This window comes from Melanotaenia boesemani, chromosome 20 (assembly GCF_017639745.1).
Source record: "Melanotaenia boesemani isolate fMelBoe1 chromosome 20, fMelBoe1.pri, whole genome shotgun sequence".
Classification (NCBI taxonomy): domain Eukaryota; kingdom Metazoa; phylum Chordata; class Actinopteri; order Atheriniformes; family Melanotaeniidae; genus Melanotaenia; species Melanotaenia boesemani.
In genome coordinates, this window is record NC_055701.1 from 27482135 (window position 1) to 27499151 (window position 17017).

A 17017-nucleotide genomic window follows, 5' to 3' on the forward strand; every position below is an offset into this window, starting at 1 on the left:
TCTTTCTTTACTCTTTGAGACCTCAACATGCAGCTGCTTTGCATTGCCAGCCTCTTTTCAGATATTTTTGTCAAAGCTACTGAACTGACTCCAAACTCACCTTGAGGTCTCTGTGAACAATGTGCTTCTGGTGGCAGTACTGCACCGCGGATACAATCTGCACAAGGAAAGACAAGCAAGAGTTTATTACAGGTTCTTGTGTTGTGTTCTCAGACTGTGATAAAGGATGTGGGTAGAGGAGGAGATGCAATTGGTGCCAACAGGAAAGATAATACAGAGAGAAGGTGGAGCCAAAGACAACACAAGGGTGAGAAAATGGGTTTTTGTCGTGTAGTGCTTCTATTTATCCAACTCACAGGCCGTTTAACAGCATTATCTTAACATTTCTACAAAAACTGAAAGTTTACTTTCTCAGGTGTTGAAGACACTGATCAAATCTACATTGTAGCAAAATGCTTCTGCAGGCGTCCCTTCAGACTGTTTGGTAGATGAGACAAACCATCTTGAACAACACAAAGCATCATGGCGGGAAAATAAAAGCCGCCATGTCTTCAGAATTCAGACTTTTTTCCAGATGTTACAAACATACATAAGTCTCTTTTTGGGCACATTTTCGTACCATAAAAAGAGTGTGAAATTGTACATGGGATATGTGACACTGTTCTGTAATAACTTAACATTGACCAACAAACTAGTCCAACTTCCTGTCTGCTTCTATTGTGGCTCACTCAAGAGTGGCGGCAGAGGTGATAGAGCGGAGTAAAGCTTGTCACATACTCCACTAGAAATGAGAACTTTGCTTTTTTTAAAACCGCACGAACAAGAAAAAAAGTTCGTTATGGTGCGGAAATGAACAATTGACCCGGTTATTTAAAACTTAACGTAAAACTTTGTACACAGCAGGGCGGGGCTGTGCACAGCAGGGGGGGGTTGTACACAGCAGGGGGGGGTTGTACACAGCAGGGCGGGGCTGTACACAGCAGGGCGGGGTTGTACACAGCAGGGCGGGGCTGTGCACAGCAGGGGGGGGTTGTACACAGCAGGGCGGGGCTGTACACAGCAGGGCGGGGTTGTACACAGCAGGGCGGGGCTGTGCACAGCAGGGGGGGGTTGTGCACAGCAGGGCGGGGCTGTGCACAGCAGGGGGGGGTTGTGCACAGCAGGGCGGGGCTGTGCACAGCAGGGGGGGGTTGTGCACAGCAGGGCGGGGCTGTGCACAGCAGGGCGGGGCTGTGCACAGCAGGGCGGGGCTGTGCACAGCAGGGCGGGGCTGTGCGCGCAGCGATGCTCCTGTCTTTATGTGCTAAATGTGATGTATACACTTTTGTACGTTCTCAGAACCTCAATCAGCTGTTCATAAGTAAGTCTCATAAGAATACTGGTGGGTGGAGAGAAAAGTGGAGGGGCAGAGCGGAAAGCCCCCAGTTTCACACAATCCTGAAGGAAACCCTGTTATGCAAACTGTGTCACAGTCGGTTACATTAAATAAGTTAGTACATAAAATGCTTAATAAATAAAAACAGCCAGATTTCACTCATCCTGTTAAGCTAATAATCAAATTTAATATTGCACCTATGATGTAGCAGGGAATGTATAGAGCTAGTAAAGCGGCATAAGTTTTGTAACTTGGAACTCCATTTTTTAAAACCAAGTACAAATTAAATCTGGCCTTTAACATTTATTTGTACCTTCTGATTTATATTTACTTGTATTTTCAGAATTGTAATTTATTTGTATTGTCTTGTAATTTCAGACATGGATGTTTAATATGTGCTTGTAGATTTAATTTGTACCTGCAGTTGATCTTAAACTTATAAATATGGAGATAAAAGTTACAGAACTTGTGTCCCTATTCCAGTTCCATACATATGTTGATGAAAAACTATCCCAATTACACCTGGAAAAGGTTTCGTCTTTGCACGGCTGTCAGTGGCCTATTTGTGACAGTCAGGAGGTAAGTGATGAGCGAGGAGGCCTGTTTGGACGTTCCTCATCAGTCTGCTGTCCTCTGAGGCAGGACAGAGGACATCGTCCTGTCTGAAGCAGATCTGGGAGCAGAGGTGTGAAACCAGAACACTGCAGGGGGAGAAAGCTGGTACCTGTCTAAATTTAGCTCTGGCCTCTTTTTCCTTCATTCTTCCATGTGCAACCAGGTAGTCAAACACCTCTCCTGCAAAACAGAGAGAAAGAAAAGGATCAGAGACTGGGTGAAATAGAGGACAGACTGGATGTGCAGAAGACAGAGACAAAGAGTCAATCAAAGCATAAAAAATAGATATAAATAACTTTTCTATGCAGCTGGAGTGTACCGACACCCATGTGCATGGTTTGAGGGTATTTCTTGACCATATTGAGGCGAGCTCAGCGTTGGTTCCTAAAGGCATAAAGCTGCCGCTGAGCTCCAGCAGCAGACCCTTGTTTTGGTCCACACTTCTACAAGCTGCTAGCCGAAAACGTGACCACAGCTGCTCGTGTGCCAAGTAAACTCAAGTGGCTTCTGTGTCTACACGAGAATCTTTGACCAAACTGATGTGAAAACAGAAAGTCAACAAAACAAGCAACAAAATCCACAATAAAGCCCTGAATTCTCTAAACTCTCCCACTCGCTCGGCGGTGACCTGCAGAGGTGGTAAGAGTGTGTGTTCCTGTACTTCAGAGCTCCAGAAATGCAACAACTCATCTGCGTGCTCTGACTCAGCTGCTAAAGACCGGATGAGCCAGCGAACGCTCTGCGTGTCGAGGTTAGAGGGCACATCGTACTCAGGGATGAGATCAGAGGACAAAACTCAAAAGTTAGCCTTAAAACTGTGACACAAATGTGAGCATTAAACAAGAAAAAAATTGAGAATTTCTGAAATTGAGGAATTAAGACAATACTGAAGTGTTTATATTTTGGCATGAAATTCTCTTAATGTTTAATAAATAGAAAAACTGAGGCTACTTTCTGAGTCACTGCCAAATAAATTTAGCCTCATCCTGCTCTGTGTTCAACATGCAAGTTCTGCACTGACAGCTTGTGTAACATTTACCATTTCAACCAAACATCAACTCTTTTTACATTTAAAAGTTTAAAATAGCTTTTTATTTCTGCATACTGACCTTTTATTGCTGAAAACCCTCATCTTAGGGCTGGGCCATTAATCAAATTTTAATCACAATTACGATCTGGGTTTTCAACGATCATAAAAATGAAAGGATCTGATTATTTTCGTCCTTCGCAGTTTCCTCTTGTGCTGTTTTCAGTTGCAATTCGAGCGCAGCAGGTATTGCAGCGCTCTGCTGCAGACTCCTCCCAATGCTGCAGACTCCTCCCACTGCTGCAGACTCCTCCCACTGCTGCAGACTCCTCCCACTGCTGCAGACTCCTCCCACTGCTGCAGACTCCTCCCACAGCCTGACCACTTTAGTTTTATTCAGCGCAAGTTGCAAACACCTCGCCAGTTATGGGCTGGACACATGGGAGGCGACGTCGCTCCTTCTCCATTTTCTGTGGAACTTGCACAATGAGGTGAAAATCGCTGCCCTCCTCCAGCCGAGCGACAGGCGACATTCGTGCATGTGAAATGTTTAGCTCGTTCACGCAGACGTGAACACGGAGGCTTGCGACGCGACACAAGTAAGTCGCAGACCTGCACTCACTCTCTCTAATCGTGTTAAATAATAGAGATTTCAATTTCAATCAAAATAATCATGATCATCATGTTTCCCATAATGGAGCAACCCTACCTCATCTCACACTCTCTTTAATGTTCAGGAAAATTCTGAGACCTAATTGTGATGCTGGGTTTTTGGAGATCAAAAACAAAAATGCCTAATCTGCTCAAAATGATCCTGATTTATCTCCAAAAGTACTGTGGGCATCAAACCATAGCCTCAGGCCATTTCCTTTTCACAATGTCAATTTCTAACTCAGCACTGCAGTAAAGCATTTCACTAAGTTCTCACTTTCTACAACACATAACTGCTGGAAACTTTCTCCTCTGTCTCCCTTTCCATCAAACATTCCCACCAAAACAGCATAAGTAAGCAGAGCGCCCGAGTTTGGACCCATCTTATTTATTTTACTAAACTGACACACGCACCATGTTAACTGGTGATGAAAACCAGTACATTGTGTCATGTTTTATTAGGGTGACTGACGTTTTTGTCACTGGATATGTGAAGCTTACACACAGGAGGGCCTCAGCTGAAGAATAGCTGCAGCCCAACAACACAGCATGAAGATGCTTTTTAACAATACAGGGTGGATTCCAGCTGAAGACTCGTCCTGTATGTGGTTCTTTTTAATTTAATACAGGCCTTTACATTACACGTCTTCAGTCACTTGCTACTAAGATTTCACTAGCTCAGCAGCCAAATGTGCTCAATGTGTTTAAAGTTACGGAGGCGAAAAGAAACCTGGACATTTTTCTGCCCAAGATTCTCTCCTTTAAACACAAAACACATTCAAAATTACTTCCCTCTTTGAAAACTTGTTTCTGGGACATTTATCTGCCATACCAACACTAGACAGACTACAGATTTATCAAAGCTATTTAAAACAGTAATATCGAGGAAGTAGTGGATATAGTACTCGATCTGTGTGTAAATATCTTACACAGGACCTGGTCTGAGGTGGTCCAGATACCAAAACACAAGATAATCAAAAAAAGATAAAGAGTAATTTTGGTATTTTCAAAAATATAATAATTCAGTCCAGATTTTAACATCAAAAGACTTTTTTTCTAGCAGTAGTTTCCTCGCTGCAAAATCCCCAAACACCGAAGATCCGACACAATACTTTCAGCCCTGCAGGCAGGTGAGGCACAAAGCAGTTCTCAACGAGGAAAAATAAATCAGTCCATCGTATTCGTTTTCATTTGCCTGTGTCAAACTTTCCACCTCGCACTGCACCATGAAGTCATCTGGAGAAAAATCCAGCATGCAGCAGTGATGTTAAAAATCTTGTAGCTCGGTTGGTAGAACAGGTTGTACAGCAGTCGTAAAGCTCCACCTGTCTGTGTTCAAGTTTACAAGCTGCAACCTCATACAGAAGTTTCTACAGTAACTTCAAATAAAGTCTGAAGAAAAACCTGAATGTGGAGACTATTTCTTATCAGGGTCTTTTCCTTTTGTAACGTCATAAACTATAATTGGTCTTCCAGAATAATATGGTCTCTGAACAGCACGTCCAAGTTCTTGGAAAGATCTTTGTGAATCTGTTGTGCAGAAGAGCGAGCAGTGGAAGCATCCTGAGACTCTGCATGATTTCTCCGTAAACTAATGACCTATATTAGATTCTAGCCATTAGATTGTAATGTAATGTGCTTGTGATCAGAGTCCCTCATCTCAGTGGTAATGTGACCCTGACAAGCAGGTCCTCAGAATTTGTCACTGCGGTGTGCAAGAGTACGACCTTTCCAAGAAAATGATGCCAAGAAGTAGCTGTTGAGCCGACTGCGTACGAGCAAAACAGACTATTATGAAATTAGGAAAACTTTTACCACTGACAGTAAAGTCACTGGGGGACAAAAACTGGAGCTCTTATAGTTCAATAATGAAGGATTTCCTTTTTTTTGGGCCATTGGACATTTTTCATAAGGAAGAAGGGGCAAAAACAACTACCAGGATCCAGGAAAGATCTTGTGGGTATTGCATGTTGCACTTTGGTTGATGGGATTGCTACTGACTGATCCCCACAGAAACCCCAGTCACAGCTGGTAACAGTTTGCTGAATGAATGCTGCTCTCAGCGCTGTAAACTTCAAAAACAACACTTAACACTGATCAACAACTCATCATAAACTAACCATCTGAACTTGAACCCAGCAGTCGCAAAAGTCTGCACAAACCAGACAGAACCTGTCCTCAAAGTCACGGCCTGCGACTTACTGGTTTGCATCTTAGCTTCTGTGGTAATGTAGAAAGTCAGCTGCTACGCAGATATCAGACCTTTACCTGCTCTGACCCGACAAACTCTGATTAGATCATCTTAACGTACATCTCCAGTGATACCTTGAATGTTGTTTTCACCACTCAGATTCAGGCTGAGTGGAAGTCCAAGAATAAATAAAGCTTCTAGATTTAATGGTAAAGTGAGTCAGGAGCCAGGGCTAAATAGGTATAAATGGCTCGTTCTAAGGAAATAAAAACAATGATTTTAGAAAAGTAATTAATAGTTTTAAATAATACATCATAATTTTTTTTTGTCATGGAACTTTGATTTTGTTGTTATTGTTGCACCTTTAAGATAGAAGTCAGTTCGCTTTGGTGTGAATAATGACTTCAGATTTTTAGAGAAACCTTTTAAAATAAGGCATTATGCTTCCACCTTATTACAAAAAACTAAGTTTAATGAAGACTTTTATCTTGTTGACTAAAACTCATCATTCAGATGATTAAATCATGACAAACTGAATCCAAATTTGCTGTGAAAATAACAGTGAGCCTGTTTACATCCACACCAATAATATGATCAGCAGCAGGTTTCTGGAGTTTTCAGATAAATCAAGTGGTCATGCAGACGGCTAAATCTGATTTCCTTTATCAGATAACGGCCACAATCGGATTTGGAGAACTCATTTAAACACACGTAGATTCTCCCCATTACCCAGACTTCTTCATGCATGTAGATACGCGTCTCTGATCTGTGCATGTGTAAAGAGATTTGTCGCTTTCGTCCTGAATCAGGTTCTCTGGCCCAAAATGACACGTAAAAACTTTGTTTCTGGGCAACTGATGATGAAAACAATCTAAATGTAATTCTGGAAAATTAAAAGAAACTTCCTAAATGCAGAGGATAAAGTGTTTTTGGTGGATTATGTTCTATCTGCCTAAAATCATCGCTCACTGTATTAATGCCAAATTTGGATTTTTAATGTGGTATGATTAATGAACCAAAGACTACATCTCTGCCAAACAACACTATTTTAAACATTTATTGTATATTCCGGCATTTGGTGCATGAAGTAGTGGGATGGGGGAGGGTTGCTGACATTGTGGATGAAAAAGGGGCTCTGCAGAAAAAGTCTGGGAACCACTGATGTCAACTTTTTAGCAGCTTCTTAGCAGACACCATTATGCTCAACAGACTCCAAATACTACGTACTCCAAAATAAATCTGATAATGGCCTGAAAAATGCAAACGCAGAATTTTTTGAGTTGTCGCATTTAAAAGTGCATGTAGACACATCATCTCAACTCCCAGATATCTGATTCTCATGGTCATGTAAACTCTGCCTCACCGATTGGTGGGAGAGTTGGGAAACTTTCCAGAACATCCCAAAGACTCTGAATAGAGAGACTAAAGTCTGGACTTCTCTTTGGCCATTCCTTGTAGTGCCATCAGGGAGAAAACAAACTTATTTTTCTTCAAAGGATCCTAAAACCAGGACTGTTCCAGTCGACCACTGTAACGGAAAAATGGAAGGATTTTCTTCAACGTCTGTCATATAAGTCATATTAAACTAGATACTTTTGAAGCTTAATTACTGATCAACAAACTAAGTCTAGAAAGTTTGAATCAGTATAAAACATCAATTTTAATTACTAAATATTTACCTTGATTTAAAAATAATGTACCAAATTAAATCTCCCTCCGGTGCCACCCTGACGAACCCTATAGATATCAACAATTGCTTCTCAACTTTTTATAAAGCCCTGTATTCGTCGGACTGTCCTAACAGTACAACTTTACTTGATTCTTTTTTTGACGGTTTGAACCTGTCTACTGTCGATCAACAAGCTAACTCCAAGCTCAGTAACCTCATAACTTTGTCTGAAATTACCGGGGCTATTGCGGCCATACAAAGCGGGAAATCCCCCGGCCCAGATGGATTCTGTATCGAATTTTATAAAAAGTTCTCAGCATTATTATCCCCATTACTTCTTGCCATGTTCACGGAATCTTTTAACCAGGGCCTTCTCCCAACGTCATTAACTCAAGCCTCGATCTCTCTACTTGCCAAAAAAGATAAAGACCCAACTCTTTGCGAGTCCTACAGGCCTATCTCTCTCCTTAACGTAGACTTCAAGATTCTTGCCAAAGCTCTTGCCCATTGATTAGAAACTGTGCTTCCATCTATAATCTCACCCGACCAATCCGGCTTTATCCAGAAACGTAACTCCTATCATAATATACGACGCCTATTAGATGTTATGTACACGTCGCCCCGGTCGGATGCTCAGGAGGCGATAGTTTCCCTGGACGCTGAGAAGGCGCTCGATCGGGTCGAATGGCCCTATCTTTTCGCAACAATGCAGCGATTCGGTTTTTCCCCTAGCTTTCTGTCCTGGGTGAGATTGCTCTACTCCTCTCCTACGGCCTCCATTTCCACCAACAACGTTCACTCTCCTTACTTTCAGTTGCATAGGGGCACGCGACAGGGCTGCCCGCTCTCACCCCTTCTATTTGTGATCGCTATAGAGCCACTGGCCATGGCTCTACGTCAATCTCCACAATTCACCGGCATTTCCCGTAATAACATCGAACATAAAGTCTCTTTGTATGCCGATGATTTGCTTCTCTATATCTCCAACCCTTCGGCATCCGTTCCGCCTATCCTGTCTATTTTAAAGGCCTTTGGTGAAATCTCCGGATACAAACTCAACTTCTCTAAGAGTGAATATTTTACTATAGGGTCACATGCTAATCCCCCAACTCCTGCAATTCCATTTAAAGAAGCACAAACTGAGTTTAGATATTTAGGCATAACGGTCACACGTTCCTTTAATGCGCTCTTCAAGCACAATTTTGGCCGCCTGATGGAGCGCTGTAGGGAGGAGCTGACTAAGTGGTCAGCCTTGCCCCTGTCTTTGGAGGGCAGGATTAACCTGGTTAAAATGAGCATCTTACCCCGTTTTCTCTATCTATTTCTTAATATTCCCATCTTTATCAAGAAATCCTTTTTCAATAACCTGGACAAGATAATCCTTTCTTTTATTTGGGGCAACAAGACCCATCGGATTAGGAAGGCCTTTCTACAAAGGCTGAAAAAATTAGGAGGAACGGCCCTTCCAAACTTCCTTTTTTATTACTGGGCGAGTAATATCCAGAAACTACTTTTCTGGACTGGCCTCCCCGCAGAGGCCAGTTCCCCAGTCTGGGTGCAGGATGAGGAATCCTGCAGCCCATACTCCCTCATCTCTATCGCCTCCTCATCCCTTCCGCTGCCTGCTAAGGCAGTCGGCTCCAACCCTGTCGTCTTTCATTCAATAAAAATTTGGTCTCAGTTTAGGAAGCACTTCGGTCTGCAGGAGGCATCACTCGTAGCCCCCGTCGTGTCTAACGTATCCTTCCTTCCCTCTAATACTGATGCAGCTTTTCGGTTGTGGCATAGGAATGGAATACGACGTCTGAGAGATTTATTCTCTAATAATACTTTCCTCTCTTTTGAACAACTCAGCCAAAGGTTTAATCTCCCTAAAACCCACTTCTTCCGATACCTACAAGTTCGACATTTTATACAGAATAAGATCTGTTCATTCCCAAATCCGCCCCCATTATCACCAGTCGACAGGCTTCTCGATTTGGACCCCACTGCTAAAGGCCTGATATCTGTTATTTATTCGATGATTAGTTCTATAAATCCCCAGATGCTGGACCACCTGAGAAGAGCTTGGGAGCAGGATCTAAACTTATGCATCTCAGAGACTGAATGGACTAAGATGATTGATCGGATTCACTCCTCGTCGCCTTGCGCTAGACACGGGCTGATTCAGTTTAAAGCCCTACACCGGCTTCATATTACGAATTCTAGTCTGGCCAGGATATTTCCAAATCTAGACCCGGCCTGTAATAGATGTAGCCTCTCCCCATGCACTCTTACTCACATGTTCTGGACTTGCCCAGCTTTAGAAACATTTTGGAAAGAAATTTTTAAGTCATTTAGCGAGATTTTCGATTTCTCCATAGACCCAAACCCACTCACTGCCATATTCGGGGTTCAACCAGACGGTTCCACCTTTAACCACAGCATGCAGGATTTTATGGCATTCACGACTCTGCTTGCGAGAAGATTGATTCTTCTCAAGTGGAAACAATCATCCCCACCCTCACATAGCAGATGGATTAAGGACATATTATTGTATATCAAATTGGAGAAGATTAGGTTTACACTGGCGGGCTCCCTGAGGAAGTTTCACAGAATATGGACCCCCTTCCTGGCGTACTATGACAGATTAAGGATATTGAAGTGCGATGAGAACTAATTTGGATCTGACTTAGCAGTTACTCACACAGGACTGAGTGCACAAATATTAAACCCCCCCCCCCTTTTTTTTTTTTTTTTTTTTTTTTTTTTTTTTTTGTTGTTGTTGTACATTTGTACGAGGGTGGGTGGGCGCGGGTGTTGTTGTTGGGTTTCATAATGATCTTCAATTTCTGTTTTACGTGCATAAATCTGTAAGTCTGTATATATTTGTTTATCCAGTTACTTATCCCGTCTTCTCTCTCTACTTGTCTAATGGGGCTGACACAAGTACTCCTCCTGTATTATGTCAGATTTATGCCCTATCCTGTATACCCCAAAATGTTAATAAAAAGATTTATAAAAAAAAAAAAAAAAATAATGTACCAAATTTGTCAAGAAATCAGTGAAACAATCCAAGTGAAATCCTTGTGTTTGTTCTGAAGGATTCTGCGTCAGATTCATGCAGGGGGGGTTATGTAATAAAACTATTGTTAAACTCCCAGCGCGGAACAATTTTCGTCCACATTTTTCCTTTCAGGTACAAGCAGAGCCTGCAGACTTCACACTGCCCCCAACTATAAATTATTAACATGCACATTTATCATATTCGGTGTTCATAAATTATACTTGGGACCTTGGGGGCAGAACATCATGCTCAGATTTCGGCAGATTAAATTTGGTCTTCTGTGCAGCATCACTTTTCCCAACTTCTTTCAACTTGTTTCATTTACAGTCCATCTCTTTACAAGACAAAACAGAAGCAGCTGTGGGTTTGGTGCTCATGTTCGGCCTGGTTTCATAATGGTGACTGATGGTCCTGCTGTTAGTTGTAGTCACAACTGCTTTATCTCACCTCCGCTAGCGTACTCCATCACCAGGTAGAGCGTCCTCTCCGTCTCAATTACCTCAAAGAGTTTTACTGCAGGAGGGAAACGACACAGAAAAAACAACATTTAATTATGTTGAAAAACGGGGGAAATTCTGGCAGAAGCTAGAAATTAATTCATGGACACAAACAACAAAATCTGCCTCCAAACAAGGAGTTTAAAAGAGAAAAAACAAAAAAAGTGAAATCACATGGATCAGTGTACGTCGTGACCATGTAAGCACAGCGGTACAGTCCAAAAGATTTTTATTTTTTTTCCTCTAACTGCAGCAGCTTGGTGATATAAAAGACTGATGAGCAGCTGAGAGCTATTCTGCTAAATATAGAAAAGGTGGGATGGAAGACAAAGAGAGAGGGAGGAGAACGAGATAAATAGAGTACAGACTGGTGAGCGCCTACTATCAGCCTGGTTATTCTAATCACATTACTGCAGAGGGAAAATCATCGAGTGAGGGGAAAGAAAATAAAAAATTCATCATCAGGGAATCCCAGGCCCCAAAACCTAATGCAGCAAGCTGGTCTGATGTTTTCTGGAACATGCATGTGGATCCAATAAGCAAAAAAAAAAACATTAAAGTTTTAGTCGCATGTGAAAACTAACATGACTGCCACTAGTTTTATTAAATTAAAAAAAAATGTTTTTAAGACCTGAATTTTTTAAAATAAAATTTTAATATTTAAATGAATTACATTTTATTTAGATAATAAAATAATATTTAATATTGATAACAGTTTAATATTTCAATAAAATTCAATAATTTTGTTATTTAAATAAAATAATTTCATATTTAAAATCAATATATAAAATGTTCATTTTTAAATATAATGTAAAAATAAATCACAAATATTTAAATATAGTTTTAAAAGACATTTAAAATGAAAACGTTTTTTTTTTTTAAATAAAATCCTTCAAGACATCACTATTTTGATTACAGTTGGCTGAACAAAGAATCATTTAAACAATAGAAATATTTTTTTTCCTTTTTTTGGAGCTTTTCTTCTGGAAATTACTGAGTAGAAGAAGAAGTTATCGTAATCAATCATTTCCCATCTCAGAAATTGTCACCTCTTTTCTGCTGGTCCATGTTAAAATTCTACATTGGTGGTTTCTGTGATGCTGAGTTCTTGTTGCTGCAGTGGTTTGGTGTTTGTTAGTATTTCCTCTTGCAGAAAGCTGCTTGACAGAGATGTTTGCTATCGTTTCTGCAGCATGCCGTGTTGAGTTGAGCAGGTTAAAGACGGACGGAGCGTATCGTCTACTGCTTGGACAATCGCTGGCTATCCAGTCTGCACATCACATCCTGGACAAAGTTACAAAACCCCTCACACTAAATGTGTGTGTGTGAACGGACGTGCTGAAAAACTTAAGCAGAGCTACATGGATGCGTTCAGGTGAATGATGTCATTCTTAGTGCAAAGTTCACTAAATGGTCAAGGCATCAACTCTCTGAATTAGCACAGCTGCCCACAGACAAAGCAGTAAAGACTTATGGGACAGTTTATTTCTGTTTCACATGCATTCTCCAACATCCACTTACCTATGTTGGGATGATTCAAGATCTTCATTATTCTGACCTCTCTGAAGAGCTGAAAAACGACAAACCTGGAGTCAGCGCCAACGTTTCAGGTAACACATCAAACATCAGGAGGGGGCACACTTCCCAATACAAGATGTAAATCAAGCAATTAAAACCACCGTATGATCTGCTCCTCCATGAGGATCAAAGCAGGAGCTTCGTTTCTTCATTATTTGAATATTTTGTGAGAAAAAAAGCAGCTTGCACTCAGGCCCTCAGTGAGACTTCTCTGTTGCGTGATGTGGATTTACCCCCTTCTAAACTGAAAAAACTCCATTTTTAGTTAAACTGATTTAGCAGCAGCATGAACGAGGTAAAGTAAATTACCTTCTAAGAAGCATTTCCTTATGTGCACCAATAACTGCACTTCTTTATGATGCTGCCTCGATTTCTACAGTTTCAAATAACGTGACACGATCCGTCCAGGTGGTCCAGTACAGGAAGCAGCTCCGGCCAAAAGCCATCTCATGATGTGCTGATCCACTTCTACGTAGCTAAAACTCAGCCTGTTTTAACCACACACATCCCTGTCTGGGTTAGAGAGGCCACATACAGACAAGAACAGAATGAGCAGAGACAACTGGTCCTCTACTCTGAGCCAAAACATGTCCAGATCAAGGACATGGGCAGAGAAAAACCCTACAGACCCATCAAGTTCTGCCCTCTGATAGACGATTCAGAAAGCCAAAACATCCAGATACAAGAGCAGCTTTTTACAACCAGACTATGACATCACCACCTGCTTTAACAAACACTCGCTGTAGAAAAGTCCGACTCATTTTGTAAATGCTATTGTTAATGTTTCACTTGGGAGTGTTCAACCTACCTGCACAGAGACATTCATTTAAGAACATTTCTATTTAACTCTGCTTACACATACTGTACGTTCTTTATGCAATAACAGCAAAATAAAGGCAAATTCCATGTTTGTGTACACATACACTCAAATCTAATTCTGAGAATAAATACTTTATCAAGAAAAAGTGTCAGAAATAACAGGTGGTTGAGACAAGAAGCTGCGTTTTAAATCTACAGTTAAACCAATAATACAGACATGTAACATGTTTAAATATGTTAAATAAACAATATATAAATAAAAAAAACAAACAAATATAGTTTAAAAAAAGTGCATAAACAAATATGTGGGTTTATGTCCTGATTGTACATCCTTTAAAGAAGCAGGTTTTAGTGCCTCCATCCCCATCATGTGTAACTTGCTGCTCGCTGTACGAGTCCTAAACAACACTGAGCTATCCATTATTGATCAGCAGTTAACTACAACATGCTGCCTTCCCCTCCATAAAGAAATGATATAAAAAAGGCATCAATCTTTCATGAGACGTTAGCAGTCAGTGTACCCGTCAGGCTTTGACGAGCAAATCATGGCACCAAGCTGCAAGAAAACACACCGAGGCCCAGAAACGCCTTTAACCAAACACACTGATGTGGCTGAAAACGCCGTTCCGCCATCTTCAGATTATCAGGGCTGAAAAAAGGGGAAACTCGCCACTTGAAAATAAGCTTAATATTTTACTTGTTTCAAACATTAATTACTAAAATCTTTCTCTCTTTCCCAAATGATCTTGCAGGATGTTCCAGCAGCAGCCAAATGTGTTAAAAAATGTTTATTTAAACTGCACACAATTTCATTTTTAAATCATTTAGAACAAAGAAATGTTTAATTAATAGTGTCAATATTTTTCTAATGGGTCACTAAGATTTCAGTGTGAACATCTGGTTGAGATCTTTGTGCTTTACGACTCTTTGATTAATAAAATATTATTTTTCTATGATGATTTATGATCAATGTATGTCCTAAGAAAAAATACTAAAAATGAACAAAAATAAATTTACAATGAAAAGAAGAATCAAATGATGGCAGTACAGCGAGTAGAGTCCAAGCGACTAAAACCCATTGACGGATTCAAACTCGCAACCCGACCGGGGCGCCTGCACTGCTGGTGTCGGCCTGAGAGGCGAGCAGATGGAGCCGACCAGCGGGTGTTTTCAGCAAAGCTCTGCACGTCAGGCTGCCGAAACACACGGATCCACACGCATCCACACGCCTCTGCAGCCGTGGAGAAACGGCGTTTCATAATGAGCCTCCTGAACTCTCCATCAGACCTGTGCTGCAGTGCAGATGTTTCCAATCAATGGAAGGTCTAAAGAAACTCAAGGAACTGCATGTGTTGTTTCACATATCAGTTAACCAATAAAATGTTATCAGGAAAGTCCAGTCTGAGTAAAAATCCATGAGACTGAAGGCTTAAGAGGCTCTGAGGCTGCCATGCAAAGTTACAACATTTGGAAATAAACATTTACAGCTCATGTGGTAGAAAATGATCCAACAGGATGAGTCAGAAGTTGCGGCAGGTAAAAACTAGTCTGATGGCTGTTTATGGTCACGCTCCGGCTCCTGAGCTGCAGCAGCTCCGAGGGCACAAAGTAAAATTATTAAATGAACTGAAGAGCCAGAGTTAATATTAAGGATGTCCTGATCTTATCTTAAAAATAAAAATAAAAAAAATCACACAGGAGACTTGATCGAGGCTTTTGATTGGCTGATATCAGGTTCACAGAGAACAATTCAGTTTTATAAAATTAACTAAACAGAAAAGTCCTGAAAATAATACCTTTAAATATGTCGGTGATCTGATTATCACACTCCTGAGAAGACTGATCTGTTGTGATGATTTTTAACATTTCTTTTTTTTTTTATCAAATTTTTATCTCAGATATTAAAAATATTAATTTTGTAAATTATGTTTAAGCCCTGGCATACCTGCTATCTTGCAGGAACACCCAAAGAATCCTGCCTGTGACCAACCGAAATGCCAAAAGGGTCAAAATTCTTTTTTATTTTACTATCATCTCATAAAAAAATGTTTTTTATTATATCATTTTGTATTATAAGTCATCATTAATTATTATGAATAGTAATAAAAAAATTAACAGATGAATAAGGGAAACAAAGATTTTTATTCTAAATATTTAAAAATCTAAAAAACAACAAAACTGAGATTTTTTCTTTTCCCCTACTGCAGAAGTGACATCTATATACTAACTAAAAACAATTCATTTTATTTTCTAACCATGACTTGACACAAATTAAAACAAGGCATCTTTCAGTAAACAGTGGCTGCAGGATTTCATTCCTGGTCTGAGGACAACCAAAGGTTGAGGAGCCAAAAGGTTTGGAAGCCTAGTCGATAAACTGAACCAGGATGACTACGGCTGCCAGCAGGGGAGAGGAAGAGGAGGAGATTGAGGTCTCACGGTCATTACACTTTCTGCCCATCATTATAATGAAATGCTCTGAGTAGAGGGGAATGAAATGTGAGCAGCAGTGGAAACCTCCCCACCGCTGCTCAGAGACAAACTTCATCTTTCACCACAGCTTCATGAGCAGCAGCCACTAAACAAATCCGTTAGTCCCGACAGCCAGTTTTTATTTGTTCAAAAGGTTTTGACAATCTTGTACCGTCACACTTGGATTAGCCCACCCGAAGGCTTGAAGGCGTTTGGTTGGGAGGACCACACAGAGATATAATGCAGTAAACAGAATTAGTCAGGGGGAGGGCAAATTCATCACATTATACGAACATCAGGTCAAGGACGCAAAGCCGCTGCTGATCCAGTCACACCACAGCAATGATGCACAGCTGTCCCGGTTACGCAATCCGTCTTGTGATTGATACGGAGCACCTTTAGGCCAAATTACACGCCGCTCGAGATGGATGGAAAACAACAGTAAATGTGGCAAACTCAAAATCTTTGTGGAAAAACGTGTTCCTGTTGAGTAAAACCGCCTGAAGCACAAGTGATTCAAGACTTGTAAACAAAATCCCGTGGACCAACCATGAAGTCATTTCCTGGAATTTCTTTCTTTCTTTTTTTTTTTAATGAACTTCCCTCCCAGCAGGTTGGTATTTGGTGATGAGTCACAACTGCTTGGATCACAGCCCCTGGACGCTCAGCTGGTTCTGCATGCTTTAATGTGAATGACCTGGAATCAAGATTAGCGCTCTCATCTGGACCAACCTAAACTAACAACCCCTTTGTCATTAGGTTTAAGACATTTCTTTTGGGTTTTTCAGCCCACAAACTCAGAGAAATCCTCTGACAATCAAACTTTGCACCTGGTCCATGAGTTTTCTTGAGCCCAGACCACTTTTCAAGGCTACAGATGCTGCCAGGAGTGCAGCGCCTACCAAAAGTTTAGTCTGTGTGATGTGGGAAGATGATTCGGTTGAGTAAAAACTTTGAGATAATTCCCTTCAGACACTGCGGGGAGCAAAAAAACAAAAAGCAAAAAATACCACATTATCTCTTTTAAAAATACAAGTGGATAACAGTATTACTGATTAACTACTTAAAAGGAAACTA

The 17017-nt window shown here is 40.8% G+C and overlaps 1 protein-coding gene across 16 annotated transcripts in view; it reads right to left on the bottom strand.

Moving 5' to 3' along the window:
• The window catches only part of mark3a (MAP/microtubule affinity-regulating kinase 3a), a 60872-nt gene that overhangs the window by 32213 nt on the left and 11642 nt on the right, over window positions 1-17017 (bottom strand). For all 16 annotated transcript variants that reach the window (XR_006008695.1, XM_041971908.1, XM_041971905.1 and 13 more), the window contains exons 4-7: window positions 12593-12641; window positions 11022-11087; window positions 2100-2170; window positions 101-157 (exon numbers count right to left, since the gene is read on the bottom strand). Coding sequence is in view for 15 of the 16 variants with exons in the window: in XM_041971908.1 (XP_041827842.1) it covers window positions 101-157; window positions 2100-2170; window positions 11022-11087; window positions 12593-12641 (243 nt within the window). In the remaining variant the exon portion in view is untranslated. The remainder of the gene's footprint in view (window positions 1-100; window positions 158-2099; window positions 2171-11021; window positions 11088-12592; window positions 12642-17017) is intronic.